Raw genomic sequence first — 23778 nt, forward strand, 5'->3', positions numbered from 1 at the left:
CAAATACAATGGTGCATCTATTATCCCATAATAAATTATGTATAATGTAAGAAAACAGCTAGAGAAATATAAGAAATGGAAGCCAATATTAAGTAAAAAATACGATGAGAGTTTTGAATGTACATGTACTGTTTTAATACAGCTTCTGTTTTGTATAAGCTACAGATTGCTTTATGTAATAAAAATGTAAAATATTAATAAAAATAAATAATCATTGAAATGTTTATAAAATATTCGAAAACACACAACATAGTGTACATCCCTAATGTATCATTTTAATGGAGTTGCCTCCAATCAAATAGAGTATATGCGTGTATTTATGTATTAGATCTGCACGTGTTTACTTTGTTGATATGTCTCCTTCAATCCTGCGCTACTGTAGTTTGACTGACTGTATTCTGTCACCTGGAAATACTGCCCTCATTAAACATGGCGTCCTCGGTTTTTCTCAAGCCTACCGAAGCCGCTTGCCATCAGTACGTGTGACCCCTGAACCTACTCGAGTGTGTGTGTGTGTGTGTGTGTGTGTGTCAGCCCTCCGCCATATTCACTGTTGTCTTGCCTTGTGAAAGAACAGGAGCATTTGCGACTGCCTACAAGAACCGAAACTGTGTTTATACACCGAACCTGGAGACCAGCCGACGGGCATAATACGGACTAAAGCGATGGCGAGGAAAAAAAGCAAGCAGCAGGGCGTCGGGGCCAAGGATTTAGTGTCGGGACAGCAGCAGCAGCAGAGCCTGTCGAAGAAGCCCGGCGATGCGGGAGCAGGAGCAGCAGCGGCGGCGGCAGCAGGAGGCGCTGGCGGTGGAGGAGATGCAGGAGCGAGCAGGACCAATCAGGTAGCTAATGCTAACACGTACACTCAACAACACACCTCCTTGAGCCGGTTCGCGCTGTTAGCGACTTGATTTTTAATTATCTTAACGGGTGCTTTATCTAGGGCTCTGTTGCACGTGCAGTTATTTGTGTTTTCGCGCTTATTTTGCGTTTTGTAGCGCCTGATTAGCGATGTCCGATTCATGAACGACTCGGATCTTTGTGTGAATCGGTTCACCTTAAATCCGTCCAAATGATTCATTTAGGAAGCGGACTCAATCTGTCATAAGTGTTCTCGAATCAAAACAACTGATTTCCTCACTGAACCGAGAGCTGTGTCGGATGTGTCCTATTTTCCAGTGATCCTTTATTACAAGAGTCGTTTCAGACTTGTATGATTCGTAATGAATGACACTCAACTCTATCTCTAATTCCATCCTGATGATCCGACGATAGCTGCTCGCATCTCAGCTTGTCTAACAAACATTTCTTGCTGAATGAAGGACCATCACCTTCAACTCAACCTTGCGAAGACAGAACTGCTTGTGGTTCCAGCAAACCCATCGTTTCATCACAGTTTCACCATCCAGTTAGGCACATCAACCATAACTCCTTAAAAAACAGACAGAGACCTTGGAGTTATGATTGATGATCTGCTGACTTTCTCAGACCACATTGCTAAAACTGTCCGGTCCTGCAGATTTGCTTTATTCAACATCAAGAAGATCAGGCCTTTTCTTTCTGAACATGCTGCACAGCTCCTTGTTCAAGCTCTTGTTCTGTCCAGGCTCTTCCAGCCAGTTCTATCAAACCTTTACAATTAATACAGAATGCGGCAGCAAGATTAATTTTTAATGAGCCGAAAAGAATGCATGTCACACCTCTGTTTATCAGTTTACACTGGCTACCAATAGCTGCTCGCATAAAATTCAAGGCATTGATGTTTGCCTCCAAAACCACCACTGGCTCTGCACCCCTTTACCTAAATTCATTACTTCAGACTCATATGTCCTCTAGAAGCTTGCGTTCTGCAAGTGAACATCACTTTATTGTGTCATCCCAAAGAAGCACAGTCACTTTTACGGACTTTTAAATTAAATGTTCCCTCCTGGTGGAATGACCTGCCCAACCCAATCCCAGCAGCTGAGTCCTTAGCCATCTTCAAGAATCGCCTTAAAACAATCTCTTCCATCTTTATTTGACCCTCTAACTCTAGCACTCTCTATTCTAATTCTATTCTTAGAAAGAAAGAAAAAAAAAAAACACTTGTCCCTTTTAGACTTGCACTCTTTTCATTTGCTGCTTGTTTTCTTAAAAAAAAAAAAAACTAACTAGCTTTTTGTATTCTATGTTTTCTTTTCATTTATTATACAATTCACAAAAGCAAAAAAGACCTCTAACACTAGCTTGCTCTATTCTTTTTCTATTCTATCTGTTTTCTTTTTATTTATTATATTATTTAAAAAGCCCTTGCTATGTGTACTGCTTTAAGCTAACTGAGACTACTTATAGCACTTGTGTATCATTGCTCTTTTGTTGATTTTGATTGCTTCCATTGTCCTCATTTGTTGGTTTTTTTTTTTTTAAGGTTTTTCTAAAGGACTAAATGTAAATGTAATGAGCCGAAGCACTTACATTTTGATTGATGGAGTCAAAAGTATTATATTTATATGAGCAAAAATGGTACCAAAAGCATACTGGAAGTGTTTACGACAAAACCATTTATTTTCGTCTTTACTCAAACATAATGGGGTTTTAATAAAACCTCTTCTGAAATGTGTAAATTGAGTTTAAAATAACTCAGTGTAAATGTCAATTATATTTACGTTATAAATGAATTTGATTTAAAGAGCTAAATCGTGTTTAAAAAGAACTAAGATGGGACACATGGAATTACACAAAAATTATTAATAAGACTTAAAAGCAAAAAAAAAAAAAAAAAAGCTTGACATTTAATACGCCGCTCCGGGATGCCAGGGGCGAGGTGATGACGTATTTACGTCCGGACGTGAAATAATCTCTGAATCTGTTTTTGATCCGGTTCTTTGAAAAGAACTGTTCGAATGAACCGTTTCGCGGAAATGAGTCGGATTTCCCATCACTACGCTCGCTCTCGAGCTACACGGGCGAAGCAGCACTAGCTCGCCCGCCACATATGCCAACGATATAAATAAATAAATGTATTGCCTTCAAAGCATTCTAATAGCCCCCAGCAACGCAGTACCTTACATCTGAATGTTTTATACGACACTGATTGTATATGAGTAGCTGGTCAAAGAAAGCTAAACGAAAGTACGTGAAGCACAAAGCTAACCGTGTGTTGCTGTGGCTACTGAATTATTCCTGTAGAAATCAGGCTAACGCGGTGCTACTAACCCGGCCGTGGAGTCTCACTTTATGTTCTGACATAATTACCACGTGTTTGTGCATTAAAGTACTTTAGAGCCATATTTACTATGTGCCAATTCTTGCATTATTACCATGCGATTCAGTTCTGCTAGCCTTTCATGGTTACCAACCTGCTAACATGATTATCACTTTAAACACTAAATGTTACAGCTGCAAAGCACAAATACATACTTTTTGAGCTGATGTATTTAACATTATGATTTTGCACTGATTGGATGGTGTACAGCGGTATCTCACTGTTTGGTATTTGTTTTGTTGCCTTACAGTAGTCTTGCTGAACCTTTCCATAAAAAATGTTATTGTTAGAATAGCTCTGTGTAGAAAATGTATATTCCTGATCTGATTTATGTGCATTTATTTCTGTTTTGCAATGTAACAACTCAATTGCAAAGAATCATGCTTTAGTTATTGAGTTTCTGCTGTAAAAACGTGCCCCCCTGACCAGTCAGTCATTAACTTGACAGACAGCATTTTTGTATAAAGGATTTTTATGCACTGGTTTCAGAGAGGCTTCTAAAGCACCATAACATTATCTCTAATGATCTAGAACAAATTAAAATGAGCTTAAGACATAACCAAGCAAATCTTAAATGTCTGCAGTGCTTATTTCCTTGTAGAAAATGAATTGTAATATGAACATTCATGAATTCATTTAACTTAATTTGACTCCACTGGATGCATTTTTTATTTTTTTCTACCAACCACTGAATCACTTATATCTACGGTTCCTGTGGTCTTGAAAAACCTGGAGAGATCGGGGAATTTTTACATTTTTCAGGCTTGGAATTTATGAAAATGAATAGCTATTTCATCCAAATTATTTATTTATTTATTTATTTAGTTGTGAATGTAGCTAGCTTTATTAGTCAGTCTGTTTTCATTCATTTATTTTTTAAATTCTTATTCATTTTCTCTCTTCCCACAGTCCATGCACACCTGCTGCTTGCTGTGCCACCGGGAGTTTAAAGACTGGGGGGCAGGCCAGGTGAACGGGCTCCCCAGTCACGGGTCCAAACTGGCAGAGGCTGTACCTGCGCTCTCCCAGGCTCTGCTGAGAGAGGTTCCAGGCCGCAAGCTGGCAGACGCTGTGCCTTCGCTCCCCCAGTCACTGCTGGGTGAAGTGCCGCTGTGGATCTGCCAGAGCTGCAGGAAGAGTGTGGAAGAGGAGGAGAGGAGAACTATTCAGGAGCAAACTGCACAAGTAATTGAGATTATCTCTGGGGTCATTCATAGAAATTCAGATTTTGCGGATTATGGACTGTTTATAAATGCAGTCAAAAAAAAAAATCTTTATAACTTCAGAATATGATGAATGTTGTGTTTTGTGTGGAGAAATAAATTGCGCTTGATAATCTGTAATATACAAATTGTACTCTATAGATTTCATTGCATTTAATACAAAATATGAAACAGAGTGGTAAACAAATCATGCTAAAGTTTGCCTCGCTTTTCCAAACCATTCTTGGTAATTTGTGATTTTTAACCAACCAATATCGCAGTGATTTTTAGTGGCTATATGAAGTCTATTCCCCTCAGGGTCATACTGATATGTTCAGCAAACATCCATTTTAAAAATGATTTTTCAAAGTTGTATATTAAACAAAAATATATAAACAGGTTCAGTATTTCTTTTAAAATTTTATTTAATTCAATGTGTTACTTGCCATTTCTTTGTAGTAATGAAATTTACTAGAAATTTTTGAGTGAAAATTGTTTATACACCAATTACGTAATTACTTTTTTAAAAATTATTTTCTTATGCTGTCTTCCTTAAAAATGTAATGGATTTTAACAAAATTACATGCATTAAAAATGAAATAAATGTGAAATAAAAATAATTGAAAATACAAATAAAAATTAATTTTATTAATTAAACATTTTAATATTTTCTTATCTAATGCATTGACATTCATATATTTAGTATATTTAGTGTGTATCCAAATCAATTTTAGGTCTACTGTACATGCATAGAGTTGTTAGTTGGTACTGAATCAAGAGATCCATTTTTTGGGGCTTATTTTTATTGGAAGATTGCACTAGAATTGCAGAAGATAGTTCATTCAGGTTTGCTGATGTTAAGTTTGCATCCATTTTTTCATTGGATGAAGAACACTGTGTCACAACTGGGACCAAAATGGTCCTTTTCTTTTGAGCGGAAAGCTCAGTATGTCATTGAGGACAATCCTGTGTACACAACAACAAAAAATAATCTGATAGCACTGATATGTCCACAATTATTTCCGTGCACCTTGTAGATCCCTAACAGTTTCTGTAGATGTGTTTTTGTCACTTGTCTAAAAGATGAATGTGTTGTTACTCAGGTGCTGCTGTCCCACTCGTCCTCGTGTAAGTCTCAGAGCTGTGGGAATGGTTATCCTGAGCATAGCTCGGTGGATTGGGACCCCAGCTCCTTCCTCTCCGCACGAAAACTGTCGGGCCTGTGGAATTCGACTCATTCTAATGGAGGATCTCAATGCAACCACAGCACAGCTACACTTTCACAAAGTACGTCTTTTTGCTTCATTACACGGTGATTCTAGCTGATCAGTTGCAGCATTGTAAAGTGACCAGTGAATTGACCATCTCAGGCTTATTTTCTACATATCAGCGCTAGTTTCAACTTTCATATCACTCCATAATTTCTTCTTTCTTCTCCGATTATGAACTCAAATCAATATGTCATATTTATTTATTTGGTGGGATAATGTACAGTATTGTGGCAAAATAAAACTCAGGGTTGACAGACATGATCAAACTTTTCTGCTTTTCTTTAACAGATGTACAAGAAGTATTTAATAGAATTTGGCTGTAGAAATAAGACTGACAGAATGTTTTTTCTTGTCCTGATAGGCGGAACGGTGGGAGCAGCTTGCCATGAGAAGAGATCCTCTCATGACGCTCCCGGGAAGGCTGCCAAAACATTCGGGACTAAAGTCTGTCCCTACAGTCATCCCGCATCCCAGAATTCCAATGTGGCTTCTCCTGGGACACTGTCTGCCTCCACTGATCTATGTAAGACCAACCCCAAGCACTTCAAGACCATGTGTCGACGACCAACTCCTCCAGGTAAGAACACAAATCATGCCACAATATTAAATATGGACAACACTTTACATTAGGTTATAATTTTTAACATTAGTTAATACATTAGGTACAATTTTTTTTGCAGCATTTATTAATGTAGCCTAATATTCATTTATAAATATACTATTTTTAATTCATGTGCATTTCTAGCACATTTAATAATTTTATTTTAAAAAACTTAAAATGCGCGAAATGTATTTGTATACACTACCGTTCAAAAGTTTGGGGTCGGTAAGAGTTTTTAAAAGATTTCTCTTATGCTTTACAAGACAGCATTTATTTGATCAAACCTACAGTAAAAACAATAATACGGTGAAATATTATTGCAGTTAAAAATAACTGTTTTCTATTTGAATACAATTTTAGTGTAATTTATTCCTGTGATGCAAAGCTGAGTTTTCTGCAGACATTTCTCCAAGTCCTTAGTGTTACATGATTACCTCAGAAATCATTCTAAGAAGAAACATTTCTTATTCTTAGCAAATATAATAGTCCATAATAATAAGATTCATGAGACCTTATGCATTATCTAATGTTAGCAAATGTAATTTAGCACTTTGTTTAGCTGATTTTACATACAGTATCAGACGTTGTTTTTAATCTCAATGTTTCTGTTGATGTTGTGTGTAGGGATAGAAGATAATAGATTAAGGGGTTGAAGTGCTTGTTCTAATTTTAGTGCGGTGTTGCAGTAGAAGGACTGAAGGAGATGGTGTGGAAGAATATGTGTTAGAGGTGCAACTATATACCAGTGCCACAGTTCGGTTCATATTGCAGTTTTGGAGCCACGGCTCAGTTCGGTTCTGTTTGCTGTGGTGGTTGTGTTCATGGAATGGCACCAGCAATGCTAGAGCACACTAGTAGATTCACTTTTAACTTAATAATAATAATAATAACAATAATTGTTCTCTATTAGTTCATGTTAATTAATGCATTAACAAATAAGACTTTAAAAATTGTTGCTTCGTAAAAGTGTTACCCAAAAAAATCTATTGCCTTAAAAAAAAAAGCCTAAATAATGCAAACAAGTCATTGGATAAGATTACTTAAGCGACATATAAAAATGCATGTGCCATGGATAAGTAAAATGAAATAGTCGGACAATAAGAAAATGATTTTATAGCAATATTCATGCTATAGTGCATAAATGTTTGCAGGAATTTCCCGCTTTATAATCGCGAAAACTGCGGAAATGTGTAGAATTATGCACAATGCCCATAATCTGGCAGCGAAACATGGCAAACTCTAAAAATTCACAGCGTTTTATTATAATAGTGTTCTCATTATAATGTTATGTAGCCTATATGACAATCATAGTTATTAATATTCTGCTTTGAAGAGATAATCACCGTAGTAGGCCTACAATGAAGCACTTTACTGCAGCATAACTCAACCAAATGCATCTTATATGAGATAAATAGTATATACACAGTTCAACAAAAGGCTGTGAGTGGCTGCACAAGCGACTGTGCTAGACATGAAGATATAACTCTGTGGGCGCATTCTTTCCATAGCAATGCCTCAAACATGGCATGTTCTTTTACAGTCGTGTTCTCATTATAATTTTATGTAGCCTATATGACAGATTTGTTCTGCACATGTTGCCCTTAATGGTACCTTCCTTTTCAAAGTGATTCAAGCCATTCAAAACCATCATGGCCATATGCATGTGGGGGGCGGGGTAGGCCAAGAGAGTAACGTGGTATGAACCGTGGGTGGTGTATTGCGTTTTTTTGGTTCAGTTTGAATATCGTTATACCTCTATGCATGCAAAACACCTTTAATGTAATTACTAGTGACATTTAACATTTGAATGCATTTTAATTTATACACTTTTACCATTTACTCTTATTGCACTGCATTATGTAATGGGTGTGAACCGCAAAGCTTTTAAATTTACACCATGTCCCAATGTGACAAGTATGTGTCAGACTACAATAAATAAGGAAATGTTGCTGTTATAGTCACATCCAGTCAGAGCATTTCGATGTTTAATAAACTGTAAGTTGAGATGATGAACCAATTAAGTTTCAGTGGACTGTACCACTGGATCCAACAAAAATAGAAACAAAGCTACTGATAAAATGTCCTGTTGCCAAGATTTAAGCTAAATAGACATCACCTAAACTACTAAATGACTAAGAATTAAAATATGCTGTTTTCTACAGGTGAGGCGTTCCACCCAAATGACCACCACCAAGCTGCAGACCTGTCAGTGCCGCCCAACAGTCCAACGGGTCTCTCATCCCAGCATTCCTCGCTGCTGCCTCCCAAGCAAAACTCCAGTCAGCATGTTCACATCAACTCCACTAGTTCGGGGCTGCCTTCACACGCTCCCTTCTCCCCACTGGTACCAAACGTTCATGCTCCTGCAGCTAAGCACTCGAGTGGGGTGGACAGTCCGGTGGCCCTACACAAGCCCAGCGCCTGCAAGAACTCCCACATTTCCGCTGTTAACCCACAACACAGCAAACTCAGCAACTCGCTCATAGGGTGCAGTCACCCGTGCAATGGACACAGTAATGGCAGCTCTGTAGCCTCCTCCAATGCTGGCCATCTAACGTCTGGGGCATGCAGGTGAGCGTCGGTGGACGTACAGTGGGCATTGCTTGTTTTTATTGCTTAATATTTCTGTGCGTTAAGTTTTGTTGTTCTGTATAAACAGGGACCAAGCGTGTAAAGGGCACAAGTTACCCAACGGGTCTTTGTGTCACGCCCCACCCTGTGAGATTGAAGAAGGAGATGATGAGGACAGTAGCTCGGAGCGCAGCTCTTGTGCTTCCTCCTCCACCAATCAGAAGGACGGGAAATACTGTGACTGTTGCTACTGCGAGTTCTTTGGCCACAACGCGGTATGTTTTCTTTTATGTTGGCTATATTATTCTGTTTTTATATTTCTTAATATTATTTTGGGAGTCTCCTAAAATAGGATTACATGCTTGCAAGGTCAAAAAACGCTTTTATTTTCTCAAAATATGCATTTAATATGACCTAATTTTCCAGCGATTCTCAAATGATTTGTTCAAAGCAGTTCAAAGATTCAGTCTCTCTAAACCCCTCCTTTCTATGAGCCTGCTCTGCTCTGATTGGTCAAATGGCCCAGTCTGTTGTTATTGGTCTACGGCATACAGCGCATGTCGGAAACGATTCGCCTTTTTCAGTAGTTCTGTATTCACATTACTAACGACTCATTTCTGCTGTTCAGAGTCGATTCTTTATTTTGGGAGACAATAACCATTTATTGTGCACTTTTGGCTTTACAACTTTGCAGATCGTTTACATTCACATACAGCTACATTACACACTGCATGAAAGGCTATATTGGAAATGGCATAATATGGGGCACTTTAAAGGGTATCTGTGGGTCTTAAAAAGGTTTTAGTTCACCATTGCACAAATGAAGACCTTAAAAAGTTCTTAAATCTGAGCAGAAATTCTTAAATTCATAAGGGCATGGCATTAAATGTTGCATGCACTGCAAAAAATGAATATCTTCCTCAGTGTTTTGTCTTGTTTCCCAATAGCAATATCTCAGCATCCCTAAATCAAGAGTATATTTACTTGAGATACAAAATGAAGATATCTAGTCTTGTTTTCTGAGAAATTGAAAAAAATTAAGTGAATCTATACTTAAAACAAGCTAATATAAGGAATGAAATCATGTTCTTCCTTTACGTTAATTTCATTTCTCTGAGCCCACTGGAAGATATCTATTCTTGAGTTTTAATAAACTCAATTCATTTCATTGAATTTCCCAGCAAACAAGACTTCTAATCTCGTGTCATTTTGAAAGAAGGCAATGCAAAGACCGTTTTTTTTTTTTTTTTTTTTTTTTTTTTTTTTAAGCATCTTTATCGTTTGGTTTCTGCATAGACCTGAATTTATCTCTCTCATTATTTACACTACGTGTGTGAATCGTGGGCGGGGCTAAACCGACAGTGATGCAATAGGGACACAAAGTGTCACATTCCACAAAGCTGTTGTTTTGGCAGATTGGCTTCAATATAAGCTGTTTTGAGTTCTGAAACTTACAGGATGTTTTTATAGTACAAGGGATTTTTGAATTTTGAAATTTGCAGTGTGATCATAAGGTACAGAAAAATATAAATCCATATTCTAGTGGTTGGAAGCAGAGGTATTCAAGCCTTAAGCCGTTTTTGTGAAATGAATGAAAAAGTAAATGAGGTTGTATTTTAAAACTTTGAAATCTTGCTAATACAATTTATTTTGTGCTCCCTAGACATTTATATTTTGAGAACATATAGATGTATTATGTTTATCTTTACGTCTACCATAACTTAAAATGAATTAATTTCCTCTGAACAGCCCCCGGCCGCCCCCACCAGTCGGAACTATGCTGAGATCAGGGAGAAGCTTCGGTCCAGGCTGACCCGCCGTAAAGAGGAACTTCCTCAGAGGCAGGATCTAGATCCGGCAGCACCGAGTACCATAGACCATCGAGACGTGGACGAACTCCTGGACTTCATCAACAGCACAGAGCCCAAGCCTGTCAACAGTGCCAAGGCTGCAAAACGGGCACGGCACAAACAGAAGAAAAAGGTGCACTGTTTGTTTTGTGTATAAATGTCCGGAAAAGAGATAATTACAGCTGTCATTATTTCTGGTTCATTTGTTACATCAGAAGTGAATGAAAAAATAAAATAAGTACCAAATCAGCATATCATAATGATTTTTAAAGGATCAGGTGACAATGAAGACTAGAGTAATGGCAGCTGAATGTTACAAAAATTTGAAAAATATTTAAAAAAAGAAAATACATTTTAAAAATACACTACTGTGCAAAACTCTAGTATTTTCAACAACAAAAATGTTTTTAAAGTCAGTTATTTCTATCTTTGCTGTAGTGTGTCGGTGGGAAATATCAGTTTACGTTACCAAACATTCTTTTTGCCATTAACTGTGATAATGCACTGAGATTGCTCCACACAGAGATCTGATCTCACCCTCATCCAGTCTGTCTGGAATGACATGAAGAAACAGAAAAAACTGACACAGACTAAATCTGGAAGAACTGTGGCAACATCTCGTAGATGCTTCAAGAAACCTACCCAAAAAATATATGACCAAAAAACAATTTGAATAATTAGCTTAAAATATTATATCGAATTTCTGTTTCTGTTAAGCCACTGCTGTAATGACTTCTAACGGGCTTCTGTTTCAAGATTGTACCTTTTTGAATCTCGGCCCTCTTTGATTTCCAGAAATAGTTTTATTTTGAAGCCAACTTGCTTATTGCATTCTTTATGCAAATGCAGCATGTACTCTTCCATGATTGTGACTGATTTCTCAACAATCTTCATCAGGAGAAGGAGAGGGCTCTTCAGGTCAGCGTCGAGGCAGCCTGCAGTGAACCCCGTTCGGCATCTCCCCCCGACCCCGTAGATGATTTGACTCCGGACGGGGAAGCAAACAGACTGTTGGAGTGGCCTCAGTTGGAGCTGGAGCGAGTTAACAGTTTCTTGACCAGCCGTCTGGAGGAGATCAAAAACACCATAAAAGACTCCATCCGTGCCTCCTTCAGCATGTACGACCTCAACCTGGACGTCAACGACTTCCCAAAGAAGGCGGCGACACTGGAAGGAAACCATCTGCTGTCTCACCTCAACGGATCTTCTGATCTGCAGCAGATAGACTTGGATCTGGCACCGCTCTCACTGAGGAACTTCAAGAGAGACCTGGATATAGTTAACGGTTGGGAGGACACCACCACTGCAGCCAAAGACATCCAGAGGCTTCACTCCACGCCAAGTCTTTCCAAGCTCATCCGTGTGCGGTCACCAGAACGAAGCCCAGCCACGGGTTCAGAGTCCATCCAGCCTGGCACTGCATCTGCGGCCAAGCCCAGCGATGCGGTCCTTGAAACCAAAACCACAAATGGAGCTGGATCCAAGGCAAAGAAGAGTAAGAAACAGCAGAATCAGAGGCACCAGGACCAGGCGACTCAGGAGCAGGTGTCCAGTACGAAAACGGCAAAAGCCGAGATGCACAAAGGGCAGGAAACAAGGGCAGCTGATTCAGATAAAAGCACCAAAGGTGGATCCAAACAGAACCACCAGGCTCAGCAGCAGGCAGACTCGCAGAAAACAGGAAATAAGAGAGCAGAAGAGATCAAAGCTTGCAAGCAGTCATCCAATGGAGCCTCAAACGGTCACCATAATACAGGGTCTAACACGCAGAGGGGGAAGAATGACCTGTCGGATGCACGGGGAAACAGGTCGGGGCATGACATAGACACTAAAACCACATCCAACGCTCCCAGTTCACAGCAGCAAGCACAGCAACTGAAGGGAAAGACTAAAAATAAGAACAAAAACAAGACGGAAAAATCGAATAACACAATCGGTAAGTGACCATTGGGCAATAGCAAGCTGGTCTGGTCTTGTAGATATGTTGCATCAGACCACTTTACAGCTCTTCATCATTTTTTTTTTCTTTCTCCCTGATAGATGATGTGTTCCTTCCCAAAGACGTCGACCCTACGGAAATGGACGAGATTGATCGTGAAGTTGAATATTTCAAGAGGTAAAGTCCAGTCATTACCAAAAACGAACTGCTCTGTTAATTAGCAGTGTTTGACAAGCATCACTATTAATATTGTTGTTTGTATTTAAGATACAACAGAGACGTTTTATTAATAAATGTCAGTATTGTTCCAGTGAGATATCACTGTCAGTGTATCTTACCAGTGCAGATATAGAAACCTATATTACATTACATCACCTCACATTACAGGTCATTCTTGGGACAAGAATGTCATAGAGATGTAAAAAATCTTAATGTGTTGCTTAACTTTTTTTTTTTAATCTCTCATTGTTTTGTTTTTTTAGGTTTTGTCTCGACTCTGCTAAACAAACCCGACAGAAGGTGGCTGTGAACTGGTCCAACTTCAGCCTCAAAAAGATGCCGTCAAATGCAGCTCAGTAACAGATAGGTGATGGCAAGACTGTACTAAAAACCAGTTTGGCCTTTGGTTACTTCACTCAACACCTGATCGGCCTAAGGTTTCTCCCTCTCACAGCTCTTTCTGCCTCTATGCCACGGGACCTTGATTTTGACCACCAGTCATCTCAACTCAACTCGATTTCATTTTACCTGTTGTTCACAGGGATCACACTGCATCCTGACCTCAGTCTGAAAACTTGCATCTTGTTATCCTTAAAACACGTTTGGGTACTGATTCAGTGCATCTACATGCTTTATATGTCGTATGTACACAGTTGTTTTACAATAAAAATGTTTTAAATTCACAACAATGGTGCGGTTTGACCCATCATGCTTTTTTCAGCTGTTCATGTGTTTTAAAAGGTACTTCTACGGTTGCACCATCATGCATTTTTGCATACTCCATTCACCCTGCAAATATACTGTCCTTTTAGAATAGATGCGAAAAATGTGGGTTTTTTGATAATACAAAATTCGAATTGCTGTATCATGTGTGATTGTCATAACGGAGGTAAAAAGGCAGCAAGGACTGTCGTGTTCACTGATGTGTTTTAGTTTGCAGAACTGTCCATGTGAAATACAAAGATCTGGATAGATAATGCTACACCCATGTAATTTCACAGTCGACTCTGTAAGGCCAAGTGCAGCTGTGACAGTTTATTTGCACAAAATGTGAACCGTGCACATGTTGACTTTGTTGTCTTTCAGAACAATGAGAGCATCAGTACCAATGCTTACGATGTATGATGTGTAAACCTGTTTTGTTTTATTACATTGGACGTTTTTAAGAAAAGGAATCAACACTAAAAAAAAAATGTGATTTAAATCTAAGGTTGAGCAGATGAGCTATGTTTCCTTTGCATGATGCGTGAAAACTGACAAGTATAGGCAACTAGAAATTTCTCCCTTGTCCTTCAACTCTGTATGGAAGGCTGTTCCAAACTGACTGATCCCCAGACCGAAATCTTATGGTAGTATCCCTGCTGGTCCTCCCGTGTGGTGGTTTGGATATAGTTCTGTGCTGTGACCACGTTCTCGAAGCTGTTTTTGTGAGTTTCAGTTTGTAGTAGGTTCTCCAGCAGTGCACCCTTGTTTTGGCTGCATGATGGTATCAGACCTGAATTTATGCATCTAAGACACTTGCAGTAGTTCTGCTTGTGTAGTTTCAGTCCATTGGTGCATAACCAGACTTGTTCAGAACTGGTTTCATTCATTACATTTGCAATCGCATTTTACAAAGGTTTTAAGGCTTTTTTAGGGGCTTTAAGATTCCCCTCAGTGGTACGGCGCTTGTAACATCTGGTGGCCCTTGCCATAGCTTTGTATGTCTGCGTCATAGTTTTTCACATATGTATACCTGAAGCTGACCCCCTTCTGGTAAAAATCCCAATTACAGTTATGACTTCTTTTTCTTTTCTTTTTTTTTTAAGGGTCTCTGGGTTTATGACAGAGTAAATCTCCTTTGAAGGATTGAGATCTCTTGAGAAATCAGTTTTTGTTTCATATTTTCCCGACATCTTTGACTCTATCCAGGTTATATTAAACTAGAAAACATTCTCTTAAACATTTGGAATGTAGATTTATACTAGACCGTTAATGGCCAAGTGTATGTTGGCTTTCTGTTTTATTTTGTTTTCTGATTTTTTTTTGTTTGTTTGTTTTTTTGTTTGTTTTTTATTATTATAATTATTATTATTATTCACTTTTGATACTGTGAAAATCTTTCATGCCGAAAGATTAAAACATGACAGTTTTGAGAAAAAAAGTGTTGTGTTTGCTTTCTAACCTTTTTATTTTTGCAACATGCAAATCTGGTAATATACGAAATAGCATAAATAGGAAATAAGAGTATTCCGTTTTTGCAGTTCCAGTTTCAAGTTATTTACCATGCTTTCAAGGTTAAAGAATAAGTTTAATGTTTTAAAGAAAGAGTTTAAAAAGTTTTTTTTTATTATTATTATTTTTTATTCTGTCATTATTTACTCACCTTCGTGAGTAAACAATAACCCTCGTAAGACCGTGTGACTTGAGTAGATCTTAGACAGAATGAGTAACTGCTTTGGTCACCGTTCTTAGTCACATTCTGCCTTACCTCCCCATGTTTGTTCCACAGAAGAAAGAAAACCATGCAGGTTTGGAACAATATAATGGTGAAAAATGTATATAATACAACGATTGTTTATTTTTTACATCTCATCTCCGAAACACTTTCGTTTCGTTTCGTTTAGTCCCTTTTGGGCCACCGTAGTATACGTAACCTGTACGTCACGCTTCCGTTGAGCAGCAGCCGCAGCAGCGTAACATGCTAGCTAGTATAAACAATGCTTGTTTGAGTGTGATATAACATTTATCAGACATTTATATCCTAAATATCATCGCTAAATTACAATCCCAAAACCAGTAACGTTAACGTCAAGCATCATGGAAACGGAAAACCGACCCAGAAAGGTGAGTTTTACTAATAAGTAACGTTATGTAAACGCATCTTAATAAAGTAAATATTCGGGAAACAGATTAACTAACTTACATTCACTGTATTAAACGTGAGCAATTATATCTCATTAAGATTTTAATGCACAGGTGCGGTACAGGTTATCTAAAATAAAACGACGTTTTTGCATTTTATATAGCAATTTCGAAATTAAGCAGACGTCTGTGTGTATCAGCTATGTTTTAATAGAGAATTTATGTATTAATCTGTACTCATTTAGCCTGCATTTTTTGTAAATAATATAAAACTGTAAGAAGAGAATATGTGCGTCTGAACTGCTGTATAACTTTGTGATGCTGTATGCTATCTGTGCAGTTTGTGTTATATGTAGGCCTAATGCTTTGTGACTTTTATGTAATTCTCAGAGAAACTACTCAGAGAAGTCTGGATCAGAGGGCTCAGAAGATGATGACTATGTGCCGTATGTTCCTGTTAAGATCAGAAAACAGCAGATGGTGAGCAACCTCTACTAAGATTACAGCATGGCCGTTCATTTTCATGAGAATTGTTTGTGTTTCCTGTGGCAGCTCTGTGGTTCACCACCACTGTCTTTGCGGATGTTGTATGTAACACTGGTTTTTGAGAACTATATTTTGCTCTTTTGCCAACATAAGTCTGAGCATCCTAATTGCGTATGTTTATTTGATTTGACCCTCAGCTCCAGAAAGTGATGCGTTTCCGTGGGAAAGGGCTTACAGAGGAGGAACAGAAAGATAGTGGTGGAGAGCAGAAAGATGAGGATGAGGGTCTGGGCCCCCGATCCAATGTCAGTCTGCTGGATCAGCACCAACACCTCAAGGAGAAAGCTGAAGGTCTTTATGTCCTCTCCTGTTCTTCATTACTTCATCATTTCTTTCGCTCATCAAGGATGCATTTATTTGATCAAAAAATACAGTAATATTGTGAAATATTATTACAATGTAAAATAATGATTTTCTATTTTAATATACATTAAAATCTAATTTGTTTCTGTGATGTAAAGCTGAATTTTCAGCATCATTACTTCAGTCTTCAGTGTCACATGATCCTCCAGAAATCATTCTAATTTGCTGGTTTATTATCAGTGCTGGAAACTGTTGTGCTGCTTAATATTTTTTTGGAACCTGTGATACTTTTTTCAGGATTCTTTGATGAATAAAAAGTTAAAAAGAACAGCATTTATTTAAAATAAAAACCTTTTCTAATAATATACACTAGAGTTCAAAAGTCTGGGGGTCAGTACATTTTTATTCTTTCTTTTTTTGAAGCAAGGATGTGTTAAATTGTTGAAGTGATAGCATAGATTTAAATTGTTAGAAAAAATTTATATTTTGAATAAATGCTGTTCTTTTAAACTTTTTATTCATCAAAGGATCCTGAAAAAAGGAAAGCAGTTTCCAAAAAAAAAAAATATTTGGCAGCACAACTGTTGCCAACATTGATAATTCTAATAATAAATCAGCATATTAGAATGATTTCTTAAAGATCATGTGACACTTTATACTGGAGTAATGGCTGATGGAAATTCAGCTTTGTATCACAGAAATAAATTATATTTTTAAGGATATTAAAATATAAACCATTATTTTATATTGTAATAACATTTTGCAAGATTACTGTTTTTTTTTCTGTATTTTTTATCAAAAACATGCAGCCTTGATGAGCTTAAAAAAATAAAATCTAGGATTCAAAATGTAATTTAAACCTAAAAATACATAAAGATCTAGTACACTGAGGAATTTACAAGAAATTGTGTGATGTGATGTAAATGAACAAATGTTGAAGATTCTGCACTATTTCTAGGTTACTTATCAAATAAGCAAAATTATACTAATAGTTTTTTTGTGAATAAAAAAAGTATAAATTTGTCTTGAGTGGTCTCGGTATGTTTTTTTTTTTTTCCCCTCCATTTGTTATTTATTTTCAAATTGCACATTAATAATTGTAGCTCGAAAGGAGTCTGCCAAGGAGAAACAACTGAAAGAGGAAGAAAAGATTCTGGAGAGCGTTGCTGAAGGCAGAGGTAAGCAAAAACAGAATCATTTACCAAGTTCTTAAATTTATAGGTCAGAAGTATTTAATAAAATCATAAACATGCATCTTCCCATATCTTTATCAGCTCTAATGTCTGTGAAGGAGATGGCCAAAGGAATCACATATGAAGACCCAATAAAAACAAGGTGAGCTGCCTTTAACTCTCCTTTGTTTAACTCTCATTTGTCAGATCAGTTGTGGGTTTTTCGCAAATAAAAATAACAGCAATCAACTTCTTATTTTCTCTTCAGCTGGAAAGCTCCACGTTACATTCATGGCATGCCAGCAGCGCGGCATGAACGTGTACGGAAGAAGTACCACATTCTTGTTGAAGGTGAAGGCATTCCACCACCCATTAAGAGCTTCAGAGAGATGAAGTTCCCTCAGGGTAAGATCCATCTCACCTGTTTTACATGCAGCACCTCACTCACAGCTTCACACTAATGGCACGCTCTTTAATGGTCTTTGCAGCCATCCTTAAAGGACTGAAGAAAAAAGGAATCGTTCACCCGACACCAATTCAGATTCAGGGAATACCAACCATGTGAGTCGCACGTGGGGCTGTTTCACTTGGGCCAATACTCAAGTATTATCATACAGTCTCAGATGGTTTGAGCTTTTTGTTCTTTAAAAAATGTGCACATTAATAAAACACATCTTAAATTTTAATAAAAGTGTGTATATATGTAAAATACTGTATATATAAATTATTAGAATTTATTAGGTAATAAAATATTAATGTTAATAGATAATAAATTATATATAATTATATTAAATATATATTATTATTATTATTATTATTTATTTATTTGAATTTGTTTGTTTGTTTGTTTAGTCTCTCTGGCAGGGACATGATTGGCATTGCTTTCACCGGCTCAGGGAAAACTCTGGTTTTCACGCTGCCCATCATAATGTTTTGTCTGGAGCAGGAGAAACGGTTACCCTTCTGTAAGAGAGAGGGACCCTATGGCCTCATCATCTGCCCTTCTGTAAGCCTACTCTGTTTCTGTCACATCCTGTGTTGTCTGCCAGAAATACAGCAGAAAAATGAGAAGCAGATAACCTATGTGTAACACAACTATTTCACCATATTTCATCATAGAAATCATAAGTCAAGAGGCAGACAGTACGGGCACCAGACAGCAACAGTATGGTCATTTATTTATTGTGTGTCTTTCTCTCCATCTGTAGAGGGAGCTGGCGAGACAGACACATGGTGTCATTGAATACTACTGTAAGCTCCTAGAGGATGAAGGGGCTCCTCAGTTGCGCTGTGCCCTGTGTATTGGGGGCATGTCTGTCAAAGAACAGATGGAGGTGGTTAAACAGTAAGTCACTTTGTTTAAACTAAGTGTTTAAATTTCCACCTTGTGACTTTTGAAAAGAAGGACAAAAATGACTGGGACATTGTAGTTGGTCTTTATTTGGATGCTGATTGCTTTAGAAATCCCTTATAAACTTGCAGATGATTGTGTGATTGTAGTGGGGTGCACATGATGGTGGCCACTCCAGGCAGACTGATGGACCTGCTGAACAAGAAGATGGTGAGTCTGGATATCTGCCGCTATCTGGCTCTGGACGAGGCTGACAGGATGATTGACATGGGTTTTGAGGAGGACATCAGGACCATCTTCTCTTACTTTAAGGTGCTTTTATGCACATCTCATGATACTGTTTAGGTTATCCAGTAATAGAGCATTTAGTTAGTAAATATAGTAAAATGCTACCCCCCTTTTTCAGTGGTTTCCTGAAAATGAAGTGTTTTAGAAGTAGAATAATAGTGTTTTAGAAGTAATTAATTTTTTTTATAGGGTCAGAGACAAACACTGCTTTTCAGTGCCACTATGCCCAAGAAGATTCAGAACTTTGCCAAAAGTGCTTTAGTGAAACCTATCACCATTAATGTGGGCAGAGCTGGAGCTGCAAGCTTGGACGTCATCCAGGTAAGGCATTAAGATTCATGCAAGGCCCAGCATTATTCTTTCCTCATGTTCCATTCGATCCTTGTAGTTGTTTTGTGAGTTTTGCCAAGGTGGATATTTCGAGTATTGTGAAACATACACTACTGTTTTCAAAAGTTTGGGGTCAGTAAGATATCTATTTTTTTAATGCATGTTATTCAGCAAAGTTCAATTAAATTGATCAAATGTTGTAGTAAAAACAATTTATATTTACATTTATGTTTATTCTATTGTTTTTTTCTATTAAATAAAAATCCTGAAAAAAAAAAGATTCCCGGTTTCCACAAAAATATTAAGCAGCACAGCTTATAAGAAATGTTTTTGAGCAGCATATTAGAAAGTTTCTAGATCACGTGACACTGAAGACTGGCTGAAAATTCAGCTTTTCCATCACAGAAATAAGTTACATTTAAAAAAAAATTATGAAATCGTTATTTTAATAGTGTTAATATTTCACAATATTAATGTTTTTAGTGTATTTTTGGTCAAATAAATGCAGCCATGATGAACATAAGAGACTTTCAAAAACACAAACAAATCTAAACCAACCCCAAACCTTTGAATGATATTGTATACTGCTTAATCAGAACAAAACATCAAAGTAGGCACACCACAGACTGATGAAGAGCGCGTTAAGATCGAAACATCACCTGTGGTGAGAACACAATTAAATACACTTCTCTATCTCTGGAGCTGTGGTGTGCCTACTTCGATGTTTTGTTCTCATTTTTGTGCGGTAGAGCACCCTTATTGAGCTTTTTTGGCCTTATTGATTGTTTTTTGTTATACTACTAAATCAGAACGGAAAGTTTTACTTGTGTACATCCTGTCACTTTTAGGAAGTGGAATATGTCAAAGAAGAGGCCAAAATGGTTTATCTCCTGGAGTGTCTCCAGAAGAGCCCACCGCCAGTATGTAGCTTCTTGCTCTTTTTAAACCACGTCTGAGAACCCTGCATAATCTCTTCTAACAATCAAACTTCTCATTTTCTTTTTAGGTATTAATATTCGCTGAGAAGAAAGCAGATGTAGATGCCATACAAGAGTATCTTCTGCTGAAAGGTGTGGAGGCGGTGGCTATTCACGGTGGAAAAGGTACGGCATCATCCATCGCAATCTGCTTGTAGCACAAACCCCATCCATCAGGTTTATGCATGCTGTTCCCTGCAGCTACAGCTGCTCTCCACTGGGTGTCAGCTTCTGCTGCGTTGTGGCTCCTATCATAGCACTAAACCAGCGTTTTTAAACTATGTCCGAAGGTTAACCTCAAAGCAGCAAAGTGTCTTAGGCTTTACTTCACCCTGATCATACACTAATGTTACCTAAAATATATAATAGTTATGAATGTGACTGTTCAGCACAAAGGTAAACAGGTCATACAGTTCAACCACACTCTCCTCAATAAACTTTATGTGCGCTTTTCAGACCAGGAAGAGAGAACAAAAGCCATTGAGGCATTCAAAGAGGAGAAGAAAGATGTTTTAGTGGCTACCGATGTTGCTTCGAAGGGTCTGGATTTTCCAGCTATCCAGCATGTTGTCAATTATGATATGCCAGAGGAGATTGAGAACTATGGTAGGTGTTCATATGATTGTTTTTTGGCATTATTGGTTTATTGGCTTGTAAACACTACCGTTCAAATGTTTGAGGGTCAGTAAGATTTATTTATTTATTAGTATTATTCAGCAGGACACATAAAAAATGATAAAAAGTTTCTTTATAATTATACAATAGAGTTCTGTTTCCAAATAAGCTTTGAGCTATCTATTCATCAAAATTATTAAGCAGCACAACTGTTTTCAACATTTCAGCATAACAAGAAATGTTACTTGAGCGCCAAATTAGCATATTAAAATGATTTCTGAAGGATCATGTCATGCTGAAGACTGGAGTAATGACTGCTGGAAATTCATCAAGCATAAATTACATTAAAAATAAAATCTTTTAAATAGCAATAACATTTTACAGATAGGGCTGTCAATTTAACAGTATCATTTCATTGTTTGTTTTTTTTTCATTAACAATAGTGACTCAAATTGATTTGATTTATGATTAATTCGATTAATTAATGTACACACCATGTAACTAATTAGGTAAAACATTTAATTGCTAGACAGTTCAAAAAGTATTTAGAAACCACAGTTAAAATCAGTATCAAAAGTTGCATTTATTTTAAGTACAAGCACTTCTTTCAGGCAAAACATCTGACAGAAGTTTATACAACCTCTAAACCAACTTTAACTTTAAAGCTGACTGGTTGCAAAAATAGATCAGAAAAGTGAAGTTAGTTCTGACAAAAGTTCCACCATAATTTAACTTCAGATGCCACTTGATTTGCATATATATGTGACCCTGGACCACAAAACCGTCAATGGGGTTATTTGTAGCAATAGCCAAAAATACTTTGTATGGGTCAAAATTATAGATTTTTCTTTTATGCCAAAAATCATTAGGATATTAAGAAAGATCATGTTCCATGAAGATATTTTGTAAATTTCCTACCGTAAATATATCAAAACCTAATTTTTGATTAGTAATATGCATTGATAAGAATTCATTTGGACAACTTTAAAGACGTTAATTTTTTTGCATCCTCAGATTTTCAAATAGTTGTATCTCAGCCAAATATTGTCTTATCCTAATAAACCATACATCAATGGAAAGCTTACAGCTTTTGCTGTATTTTGGATCAAATAAATGCAGGCTTGGTGAGCAGAAGAGAATTCTTTAAAAAACATTAAAAATCTTACTGTTCAAAAACTTTTGACTGGTAGCGTGTGTGTGTGTGTGTGTGTGTGTGTGTGTGTGTGTGTGTGTGTGTGTGTGTGTGTGTGTATGCTTGAAATGTATGTAACATGTTTATTCCACAGTCCACAGAATAGGCAGAACAGGTCGATCCGGAAAGACTGGAATAGCCACAACATTTATCAACAAAGGATGTGGCAAGTTGTTTTTTATTATTATTATTTTTTATTTTTATATAGATTGATCTTTGGTGTCTCTCTGTCTGTTTTCATTTCTTTAAATTCTTGTTCTTCCTTCCAAGATTAAATTACCACACACAGTGAATTATAATTTCAGAGAATATACTATATAGAGGTAATTGTGCATCAAAATCCTTTTTTTATAGATGAGTCTGTACTAATGGATCTGAAAGCTCTGTTGGTTGAAGCCAAGCAGAAGGTTCCTCCTGTGCTGCAGGTTCTCCAAATGGGAGACGAGACGATGCTGGATATTGGAGGTACAAATGATGCACTTATTGCTGAAACAAGCTTATATATTTGAGCGCATGCCCAAAATTATTGCAACATTTGTCTGGTTGTGCAAAGAGGATCTGCAGCGCTCAAAAGTATAATATAAAACATTTTATAACATTTTTTTATTTTTCATTGATTGATTGATTTATTGCTTTTTTCCATCCTAGAAGAGAGAGGCTGTACATTTTGTGGTGGTTTGGGCCACAGGATCACAGTCTGCCCCAAACTGGAGGCCATGCAGACAAAACAGGTCACCAACATCGGCCGCAAGGACTATCTGGCCAGCAGCTCCATGGATTTTTAATGCTGTCTGCTACTTTGTCATCAAATCTTTCCTTGAGAGAGGCTCCTGTATCATGTCCAATGTCATTTTGTGCAAAATGCATTGTTCTTGGAACTGTACTTTTTTTTTCTCTTTCATTTCAGTGATCTTTTTTGCTGCAAAATACAGTCAAAAAGTTTTTGTGTAAGAAAAATATATATTAAAGTTAGGTTTTACTAGAGCTTTCAGTAGGTTTTGCTTCATAATGATGTTGTCATGTAATAATATAACAGCTGAGTTATTACAGTATTTATCTGAAACCGACTCAGGCATGTTTTTGACAGTTAAATTGTTTATTTACTACACATCCAGTGTAAATAAGTAATGGTCAGCTCATACACCCTATTTACTTTTTGACGCCAACTGCAATAAAATTCTTCTCTGAGACTATCTCTGGTTACATCTCTTTGCCATGTCCTGTTTACAACTAAGCTTAAAGTGATTGTTAAAGAGATACATC

General features: G+C 37.3%; 2 protein-coding genes across 2 annotated transcripts; both read left to right on the plus strand.

Moving 5' to 3' along the window:
- Window positions 1–480: 480 nt before the first annotated feature.
- Window positions 481–13586, plus strand: LOC109102388 (protein FAM193B-like). Its single transcript, XM_042769974.1, has 10 exons — window positions 481–842; window positions 4154–4429; window positions 5550–5733; window positions 6079–6294; window positions 8481–8889; window positions 8978–9164; window positions 10639–10872; window positions 11637–12675; window positions 12780–12855; window positions 13161–13586. Exons 1-10 carry the CDS (start codon window positions 666–668, stop codon window positions 13255–13257), a joined length of 2895 nt encoding a protein of 964 aa, XP_042625908.1. The 5' UTR covers window positions 481–665; the 3' UTR covers window positions 13258–13586.
- A 1939-nt stretch (window positions 13587–15525) lies between these two features.
- Window positions 15526–23708, plus strand: LOC109092759 (probable ATP-dependent RNA helicase DDX41). Its single transcript, XM_042769976.1, has 17 exons — window positions 15526–15723; window positions 16132–16221; window positions 16425–16578; window positions 17694–17768; window positions 17865–17925; window positions 18031–18167; window positions 18251–18323; window positions 18615–18768; window positions 18971–19107; window positions 19263–19425; window positions 19591–19722; window positions 20580–20651; window positions 20738–20834; window positions 21165–21314; window positions 22610–22681; window positions 22870–22980; window positions 23164–23708. Exons 1-17 carry the CDS (start codon window positions 15697–15699, stop codon window positions 23298–23300), a joined length of 1842 nt encoding a protein of 613 aa, XP_042625910.1. The 5' UTR covers window positions 15526–15696; the 3' UTR covers window positions 23301–23708.
- Window positions 23709–23778: the final 70 nt, after the last annotated feature.

This window comes from Cyprinus carpio, chromosome A14 (genome assembly GCF_018340385.1).
Source record: "Cyprinus carpio isolate SPL01 chromosome A14, ASM1834038v1, whole genome shotgun sequence".
Taxonomy (NCBI): domain Eukaryota; kingdom Metazoa; phylum Chordata; class Actinopteri; order Cypriniformes; family Cyprinidae; genus Cyprinus; species Cyprinus carpio.